The sequence below is a fragment of the Oxyura jamaicensis genome, chromosome 28 (genome assembly GCF_011077185.1).
Source record: "Oxyura jamaicensis isolate SHBP4307 breed ruddy duck chromosome 28, BPBGC_Ojam_1.0, whole genome shotgun sequence".
Taxonomy (NCBI): Eukaryota; Metazoa; Chordata; class Aves; order Anseriformes; family Anatidae; genus Oxyura; species Oxyura jamaicensis.
Genome location: NC_048920.1, coordinates 3,682,836 through 3,692,698, shown reverse-complemented (window position 1 = coordinate 3,692,698; position 9,863 = coordinate 3,682,836). Strand labels below are relative to the sequence as shown.

Genomic DNA, 9,863 nt, shown 5'->3' with positions numbered 1-9,863 from the left:
GTTGACATCCTCTGTCCAGCTGCCATCTAATCTAGGACAGGAATTCTGTGGGATGCAACTCCTCCTTGATGCTGTACTGGAGACTTCTGCAACCACAGGGAGCCAAAAGGTAGACGCACCAGAAGAACGGAAAAAAGGTACGAGTTCACAGAAAGGAAGAATGGATTGGTTACAGTCAGGTGCTCATTGTGGCAGGCTGCGGGGCAGGATGGGGCACTCAGCCTCAGAAGCCCTGTGCAGGCTGTCTGCAAACAGGATTTAGCTTTTTGCACTGTCTCTTTATGTAATTAAAGGCTCTTTGAAATGACAGGCCTTTTCTCAGTAGACAGCGTGAGAAGGCTGTGAACCATTTTTGGTCTGGAGGAGCAGAAGCTGTGGCTCTGCACATACAGAAAACAGTGGCAAAGTTGCCTGCAGTCCCTGCAGGGCTTTTTCTGTGCTCTGGATGTTTTTCCTGCATTTTCCTTTCCCCTAGTGCCTGTTTTGAGAATGATGATGAACTGCCCTGCTAATGCAACAGGCACGAAAGGGATTTTAAAAGGAGTTCATCCGCATTAAGGAAGGTAGAAGATGCATGTTGCAAGAGGGGGTGGAAGAATAAGGGAATAATGGCATCACCATCTACAGCAGAAATAAAGCAGTTTTTCCAGCTTCCTCTATCTTAGGCATTCTGCATCCCCAGGACCTACCCCAGTCCCTACAGACCGGAGCAGACAGGCCATTAACAGCTGCTACACCGCTTTTGGGAGAAAGGACTTTATTGAGTTACAGACTGTACAACTCAATCCTTCTTTGCAGCAGCTTTCCTCATGGCTGCCAGGACGTTACTGAGTTCCTCCCGCTTTCGCTTGGCCCGAATGTGAGTGCCAACCTGCAGAGAAGAGAGCAGTACAGTCAGCATTCATCCCAGCAAAGAACAGAGAAAACCTTGTCAGACTTCAACCCCATCAACCTCAACTGACGAGCCAGGAACTACTTAATGTCACATCTCAGTAGTGTTTCTACTCTAGATTTTTGGGGGGCAAGGCAGATGATGCTCTCAACTATCGGAGCTGCTTTCAACAAACTCTCAAGTCACCTGGTTAATGGTACCCAGCCTCCATCAGTACTGCTCTCCTGTTCCCAGCACCACATTTGCAAGTAATAAAAGAACAGCAAAGAAAGTCTGGATTGCTGTAACTCGGGGCCTTGTCAGCAAAGTATCAAGTCCAGCTCCATCTCTCCCACTGTCCCTTGACTGTTAACTGCCCTAACAGCTGAAGAAATAAATAAAAAGCAAAGTTTCCCTAGGAAAGGGCAGAAAACAAAGTTAAACAAAAAAAGTTTGATGTTCTCATTATGGCATCAGATTGACCTACCCGTTTCTTTATGAACTTCAGAGCGCGTTTATCTTTGGAAACTTTCAGCAGTTCCATAGCACGTCTCTCATAGGGTGCAAAGCCACAGACCTCCCTGATCATGTCTCGCACAAACTTGGTGTGTTTGGTCAGGCGCTGCAGGAAGGGGAAAAAAAATACAAGTCACAGTGAACACAAGGACTAACACAGCCAGCATCAGTATTTCCATCAAAGCAGTCACTATAAAATAACTTCTGTTTTGAAGCTCGATTCAGCAGCATGCAAAAGCCACTTGTCAAGTGCCAGGATCACTGCAGCCCTTTAACATATCCTGAAAGGTTCTGAACTACCCTGGCTGCTTGCCTGCACTTCTGGCACAGCTGGATAGGAAGCAGGCTTTGCTATCCCAAAACACCTCCAAGAGAGCAGGGACACACCCTGCTGGAAGACCTGAGTGATCTACACCAAGCAGCCTCCAGCTGCACATCAGTCACCTGCACTCACTCAGCCTGGGACACTGATCAGAATCACTCATCCGAGCTTTCAGGAAAATAATTTCATCAGCAAACTGAGGAGTTTGGGTGTAGTCTTCAGCAACGTTTCACATACAGAAACAAATCCAACACCACACAAGCAACTGTGCAAAGAATGCAGGCAAACTGCTTCTGCACTACTATGAAGGTACCAAAATGCAAATAAGGAATTCAAAACAAAGTACGTAGTAGCATGGTTGGGTGGGACTTGTCTTCCTTGAACTGCAAAGGGCTGCGTCAAACCCTAGGCTAAGGCCCCAAACCCACTGTACTATTAGCACATCTCAGAAGCCCCCTTGTAGGTTGTAAGCAGCATGGTGCTCTCAGAGATGCGTTTGTCTCTGTTCACTTTAGCCGTAACACCTTTTCTTGCGCATATCTCCATGCACCAGCATTTTTAGAAAAGATGGGGCCGTAAGGAATCCAAGGTGTGCAGTGCTACGCGCCTCAAACGCCACCTCTGAACACTCCACTTAACCAAAGTGTGATAAAAGATGCAAACTGAATTTGTGTCACACACACTGAACATTGTTTCACAGATCACGGTATCTGTCATTAGCTGTCAGTGACGTGGAGACCGATGACCTGCTGCTGTTACCAAAACAAGCAGCCTAGAAAGGCCTTCAGAAGCCAGCCAGCCCATTTTCTATTTCGCTACCAATTCAACTTAATCTGTGCTTACATGCCCCTACCGTATTCTTCCACCTTGCTGTCCACCTACTTTATTCTTCCACTGCACACTGCTCCCCCGCTACCTCTCCCGTACCACCTCTCACCCCACACCCCCCTCCCCATCCTCGGAACCTGCCGGACCCGAAGCCCCCTCCCCGTGAGGATCTCTCCCGACCCCCCCCCCCTACCCCGGGGCCCCCTTTCCCAGACCCTCCGGTGACCGGGGCCGCTGCGGCTCCGCGCCTGGCACCGGGGCCGCGCGTCCAATTCCGAGCTCCGCTGCCAGCGGCCCCCGCCCCCACCCCCGGTACCTCAGGGGCCGTGCGCGCTCCCCCCGCCCCCGCCCCGTACTCACCCCGCGGCGGCGGCACTGGCGCGGCTTGGACACGTTCTTCGTCACTTTGTAGCCTTTGTTAAGGCCCACGGCCATCGGGTAGCGGATCGCCATGTCTGCGGGGAGAGAGCGGTCAGCGCTGAGCCCCGGCCCGCCGCGGATGGATGCGGATGGACGCGGATCCCGGCCCGGCCCTCACCTGCAGCTCCCCCGATGGCGCCGCACCGGAAGGAAAGAACGCGCGCGGGGCTCTGGGGCGGCACTTCCGGCAGCCCGCCCTTCACACCGCCCGGCGGCCGCTCTATCCCCCGCCAGGACCATAGAGGCGGCGGACCGGCAAACGGCCCGAGGAGGGGACTGAACGCGGGCACCGGAGAGCGCCTGCCCTGGGCGCAAATGGTCTTTAATCGGGAATAGCATCTGCGCCTTTCTCTGTGCCAGAGCTCCTTTAGTTTCTGTCTAGCTCATGTTTGAAATGCTGCAGTGCTTGAGGCTCCGGGGAAGAGCAGCTGCTCTTCCAGGAGCTCCTGGGGAAGGGTTTTGCCTTTTTCTCTTGCTGCTTCCTCAGCTCCGACTCCACCACGTGCAAGCCCAAAGCTCCTTGGCACCAGGCCTTGCTAGCAGGCAGCATTAAAGTTCAACAGGATGTGAGGGTTTGTGCGCACTTCCAGACTTTTCAGACCCTGTAGCAGTAAAAGAACTCAGAGCAGGTTTCCGCTAAATTCTGAAGGGCAAACCAAGCTACTGGAGCAGGCCATTTGATTTCCCACTGATAGTTTTACGAATATATATTTAAGTTTGATAGACAAATCAAATGAAACAGCTTAAACAGATTTTGTTCTGAAATGAAAAGAGCTTAGATTTGCCTGCCTAAACAAATCCTTACCTCTGAGAAAGGAGGAGCAACACATTGTTCAACCCAATGAGCAGTTTTCTACTTTCAAAGGCAAATACTGTTTTTTAACTGAATATATTGAATTGAAAATATAAAATTGAAAATATTTCACTTTTAAGCAAATTATAGAATATAATTTAGAAGTTATTACATCTCGCCATTAGACACAGTATAGAACTAGGCTGGATGCGAGACTCGCTCCTGCTGTACTAGGGTAGCTCCAACCAACACGCGAATCCTGTTTGGATTCCCTGTCACCCAGCTCATGGCACAAATTCAAGAGCTGAGGAATATTCATCCCTTACATCCTGGAACAGGTCCAGCTGTAACTTTTTTCTCCACAGGAGGGCAGAACATTGACGGACCTGTGCAGCGGGGAAGTGACTGTCCTACACAGACAAAAGAAAACCGGACTCTGCTTCTTTCTAACATTTCTGAAAGTCATGAAAGCAACATTAGGAATGCCAAATTTGTTACACGCACCTCTAAAATCAGTCCAGATTTGGTATAATCTTTACTAAAGAGAACTATCATACAAGGCAAATAAAGCTCCATCCATCCACAAGCCCTTGTTTTCCCTCAGGCGATGTTGCACGCCTTTAGCGGGACAAGATGGCACGTCCCCTGCCTGGGGCTATTTTGGTGGCTGCCTGCATCAGCTCTGGGTGTGCAGAAGGGGAACATGCACTCGCTTGGTCCCTATGGCCACCAGCCAGCAAGGTGGCTCTGAAACAAGCACTTGCCTGAAGGAGGAAGAGGCCACTGCCTTCTGCTGCCTGGTTCTGTGAGCACGATTGAACCAGGATGTGCTGCAGGATGGGTGTTTTCCTCCACTCACCTGGCTACTGGAATATTCCACTCATGATGCTTTCTTCTTTCCCTCTCAATGTGCAGACACATAGACGTACTGCTACCAAACTCTCCTTGGGTTTCTCCTCATTTTGCCTTCCTATTCTTCACTAAAAACCCCAAGTAAAAACACCTTTCCCCCATCCTTTTATACCATGTGCCTCCTGTCATTGCTTTTACACGTCCCTTATCACCTACTTGAAAATCCAGTCTTGCAGTTCCCAAAAGCCTCTGCCACATTCCATCAGAGGTAAATGCCTTCTCCCACATTTCCAGCATTTGCAAGTGGTTTGCATCTCAGCAGAATTTCCCCCTTTAATTAATTCCACATTAAGTCTCCGTGCTCTTTTCCCTTATTAATTTCTCAGAGCTGTTATGAGCAAAGTCTCCATCAGGGGAGCGTGGAGGTTTTGGAGGGCCCAAGTACAGGAAGGATGGAGGCTGTTCCCAGATGAGTAACTAATTCTTTCGCCCAAAGCTGGAGAGGTCAGCTAGGTCGGGCAAAAAGGGCTCATAGACATTCCCAGGTGGGGATGAACCTGAGCTGGTCTCCAGACTGGATGATTCAGCAGGCATATAAGAACACAGGTATTTAAAATCCAAGTTGTAAAATAGTTGGCTGCAGGGAAGTTTGTGGGCCTTTTCAAGTCAGATTCTTCTGAATCTCCCTTTTAGAACTGGTGACTCTAGGATGACTAATTCCTTCACTTGTACACAATGACTGTTACGCTCTTCAAGGCATATTTTATGTGACTCAGCCATTTCGGAGAACAAGCAAGGAAAATGTACTTTCACCACCAAATGGGGTTAATGTGGCCAAGGCTGAATCAGTGCCTTTTTTCCCTTGGTCTTCACAAACAGGTTCTCCCAGACTTCTGAGCCTACAGACAGAGATTTCTTGAGAAAATACTTACATCTGCACAGGACCAAATGAGATGCAGCCAGTGGTGCAAAGACACCTGGCTGATATCAATGTAAGACTGCTGTCTAATCTTTGAAAGCTCGTGGAAATCACTGATGATCACTGAGAAAGCACAACATTGCACCAGTCTTCAAAAAGTAGTTCCATGCATCTACCTAATTGCCTCCACAGAAGTGAGAGCAGTCAGGAAGCTGTAGCCTGCTGCTGTCTAGCCATGGTCCACCTTCCTGCCTTACCTGTTCTCGACCAAGGCCTCGCATGTTGTAGGCATTTGCATTTGCCTGGATCCAGCCATACTTTTCTGTTGGATGTCTTCTAGAAAGCAGCATGGGCCACCCTGGGCAGTTTGGATCTGCACTGAGGTCTGCTCTCACGTGCTACCGTGTTTTATCAGCTCAGCTTCGTTTGTTCATGCAGGGTGTTTCCCCAAGCGATGGAGCTGCACTGTCTTCCAGGAAACAATTACTCACGAATGTAACCATCACAGGATTCATCATATGCAGAATTTCTGCAACTGAGATCATCACAGTTAGGGATGGAAATACCCCCATGCACCAAGAACGCACCAAGAACAGGAACAGCTAGAACAGGGCTCTGAAAAGAGGATGTGGGGACAGAAGCAGTGATAACATCTCTCTGCCATCTAAGAAGTGACTGTGGCTGTCAGACCCAGAAATTTGAGATTCTGAGTGTGTCCCTCTCACAGACACGCCACGCTATGTTGGCACAGCTTGGGCACTTTGTCATAGTTGCCACCATTGATCCACTGTGTTCTTTTAGGGGACAGGAGAGAGCTAGGGAATGGGTCCACACAGCTTCTCTTGGTGAGATGCTGAAGGTGGAGAGGATCCTTGATGTGCAATGGGGCTGTCCAGGGAGTGATCAGAGCCAAATCAAGCTGGCCCTTCCTTGCCCAAGCAACCATTCTATATTTTAATAAAAATAGCCCTCCTGTGCGGGAATGACTCCACTGTCTTTGTCAGCTTTGTCTATCTCCTACACAGCGTTTGCTACGCAAGCCTCAGCACACAGGAACGTGCTGCATCAGTCTCAGCCCAGCCAGGCTGACCTCTGGCTGGCTTCTTCTGGACAGTTACCGCATTGTTCACCATCTCCATCACAAAGTTTTGCCCTGCTCTGAGGCAGTTAGAGACTCAAAACACTCTCTTGGATGGTGGTTTGTTAGTTAAGTTTAAGCACATTTTATACAAAACACTGCTTTGCACATCGTAGGGCAATTTTTACGTTGGTCTTTGATTCTGGCAGCTGAAGCCGTTTGAACTGAATTTAAAGAAAACTCTGGACTTGGTAAGTAAACTGGGGCTGAGAAAATATCCCCCAGAAATATCTGGTATCTTGCAAGACTTCCCAGAGCAAAATCAGAAACCAGTAGCCTCTGTCCTGAAAATAAAAAAATAAACAAACCAAAAACCAAAATACCAAAAACCAAAAAAAAAAAAACAGGAGAGAAAACAGTAAGCTAAATCCTTCTCCCATGTGACCCCAATACAAGGGCACCAGCTGCTCCACTTGAACCAAGATCTGCCCTCTGAAGCAGTGCAAGTGCGTGGACATACAGACACACACAGAGAAGCCGTGCAAACAGCACTCCTGAGAGGGGAAAGGCAGATGACAGTTCCCCTCTGTTCACACCACCGAACAGAGAAAGCTACGTGTGTTTCTAGCGTTATGCTTCGTGCACAGGCTTCTTTTGTAGCCTTTTATAGCACAGGCACAGTGCTAAAGCCATCACCCAAGCTGTCCCAGACCGGCATCTGTTCCTGAGCCCACCTGCTCCAGGAAAAACTGGACGACAGCCCCTGCCTGTTCCTCAGGGCTGCTGCTGAACGATGGCTGTCATCCACCTGGCCAGGCCAATGCCTCCTCTGTCTGAGCAGAGGAACTGTCTGCAGCTGCCATTTCAGGAGGGCTGCTTCTATTGCAGGAAATAATTTAACCCTTCTAGGGCTGTGAAGGTTGGTTTGTACAGTCTGGGCTACTGTGCTTAAACTCTGCTGCCATGCAAGAGAATGTCTTAATTTTTGATCCACTTCTGCAATTGCATATGCCTGAGCTTTGGTCTTCCTTCCAAGTTGCTCATCGCTTCCAAGTAAAAAGGCTGTGCTTGGGTAAAAGGATATTGCTTGGAGAAGGAAATCTCCTTTCTTTATGTAGGGTATTGCAAAGAGGAGGACTTTGGTTTCCCCTGCAGCTGCTGTACTGGTGTATCATATACTGCTTCTCCCTTCTGCCAGCACACCTTTCAGCAGTGACTTACCTTCCTATTTGCTGCTGCTGCTGAGGATGGAAAGGTTTCACCTGCATCAGGTAGGAAAGGCCATTTCCAGCCCTGCAGATTTCCCTTAGAATTTGTCATTTTGGCCAGAATGCAACCACCATTTGTGTTATTGTTCCTTTTTACAAGATGTCCAACGTTTTGTAATGGCTAAGTGCCATATAAATACGAATGGCTTCCATGGGGATGAGCCCACACCCCCAGTTCGTTGCAGGGCTTGTTGAGTATCACTGCAGGCACAAGGAAGAAGAAAGGACAGTGTGCCCAGGGCAGCAAGGGTGCATTGCCCCTTTGGGCAGCCCCAGGATACCAAATGACCTCAGCTCAATGATCAGTCTGTGCCAGATGGGCTTGGGCTGTCCCAGCCACGAGGAGCTTCCTGGAGGCAGGAGGTGCAGGCAGAAGCCCAGGTTTGAGGGCTATGATGTCTCAGTGGGGCCTGTGACGACACCAAGGTTCAAGAAACAAGGCCCTTGCTTCTTGTTTTCCTTTACCTGGGCACAGCAGCCTGGAACAGGAACAGGACGAGGACGATTACTACAAGCTGCTGTACTCTGTGCAGGTGGATGTGTGCACATCCCAGGCTGTGTGGTGTCTGTGTGAAGGGCTCCCTCATCCCTCTGGCATGGGCTCTCCCGCAGCATTTGTCTGAAATGGTGTTATCTGTGGTTTGGCACTGCCTGCTCAGACCGGCTCCCACTAGCAAGTCTCCCACCCACCCTGAGACCAGCAAGCCCTGGTGGAGACAAGAAAGGCTCCCCAGCTCAGCCCTTTATGTCTCCAGGGACACTGCCCCAGAGGATCAGCTGCAGGTGGGCCTGCAGAAAGCTGTGCTGTCTGCTCACACTGTACACCATCAGGCAGCTATAAACTCTGAACTTTTCCCATTTCTCGCTTGCATGAATGGATTACCTGCCCACACTTCATTGCTGCTGGCTGGGGACATCTGAGGAGGACAGGACATAGTTGTGACCACCTGCTGGGCAGGAAGCAGCCACCGGTCATGGAGGCAGGAAAGGTGGAGTGAGGAAAAGATGGATAAAAAGCAGGGAAGCAACACTAAATGCTAGCTGTAAAAGTGAGACGGCAAGGAGAAGGGAGGGGAGAGATGCTGTTCTGCCTCAGAGGCAACAGTGACAGTGCCATACAGCTTCCCACCTGTCCTCAGGTCAAAAAAAGACAGGAGAGCAGCAAGAATGATGCAAGGGTTGGGTAAAATGGGGGCTGCAAAGAGGAGGTCCTTCCCAAAGTGAGTTTTTACAGGAAAAGACCCACCTGAAAGGCCAAGGATTGCAAGGACAACTCTGCAAGATTGTGTCCAGAGTAGAAGAAAGTAGAGTAATGGGGGTATCCACCTCCCAGGGAGGTGTTGATCCTTCCTTGTTCACACACCAACGGGAGAGCCCTGTGGAAAGCAAATGTTGCTATTGATTTTTTGTAAGAAGGCATTTTGACAAGAATGAACAGGAAAGTTGGTCATGAGTTGGTTGGTATGGCCAGGGTGCTGCTAGTTTTCAACATCAAAGGAGAAATGTGCAGGGTGGAGAAAACTTGGAATGAAAAAAAAGTAAACTGAATTCAAGAGATCTGTGCAAAGACAGAAAAGGCAAATAGGTAAAGTCACAGTGCCCCTAAGTGGCCCATGTAATGTAGGCCTTTCACACAGGATTTTCTCCTTGTGGGAGTCCTGCTTTCTGGTCATTCAGCCAAAGATGTCCTGAGGTGTCTCTCCAAGCACCCACTTGCTACCCTGGAAGACGTTCCAGCTCCTTGCCAGATGCAGGGTGGAGGTGGTCTCCCCTCTGGCCTCAGGCCAGTCCTGCAGACCCAACCCCGGCCACTGGGAAACGGGGTGGGGTGGCTGCTGAACCAGAACCACTGGGTGACATTTCACACAAAATGTATTTGCTTAGTGGGAGGGGTAGAGTAGGCAGGGATTTATACTCTGCAGCACACAAATGCTTTGCAGGCTTGTAGAGATCAGAGCCTTTGCCCCTGCAGTCCTGTTCAGACCAGCATGATCCA

At 49.5% G+C, this 9,863-nt stretch overlaps 1 protein-coding gene across 1 annotated transcript; it reads right to left on the bottom strand.

The window, feature by feature from the left end:
• Positions 1 to 740: 740 nt before the first annotated feature.
• On the bottom strand, positions 741 to 3,153 carry RPL36 (ribosomal protein L36). The gene is made up of 4 exons (XM_035348339.1): positions 3,076 to 3,153; positions 2,898 to 2,992; positions 1,359 to 1,493; positions 741 to 871 (listed from the first exon to the last, which is right to left on the bottom strand). Exons 2-4 carry the CDS (start codon positions 2,988 to 2,990, stop codon positions 782 to 784), a joined length of 318 nt encoding a protein of 105 aa, XP_035204230.1. The 5' UTR covers positions 2,991 to 2,992; positions 3,076 to 3,153; the 3' UTR covers positions 741 to 781.
• Between the last annotated feature and the right edge of the window lie 6,710 nt (positions 3,154 to 9,863).

Coding starts and splice junctions, on each gene's coding strand:
- RPL36 (XM_035348339.1), bottom strand. CDS start 2,990: ATGGCGATCCGCTACCCGATGGCCGTGGGCCTTAACAAAGGCTACAAA. Junction 1,494..2,897: donor GCCAGTGCCGCCGCCGCGGG/GTGAGTACGGGG, acceptor CCCTTCCTGCAG/CGCCTGACCAAACACACCAA. Junction 872..1,358: donor TGAAGTTCATAAAGAAACGG/GTAGGTCAATCT, acceptor TCTTCTCTGCAG/GTTGGCACTCACATTCGGGC.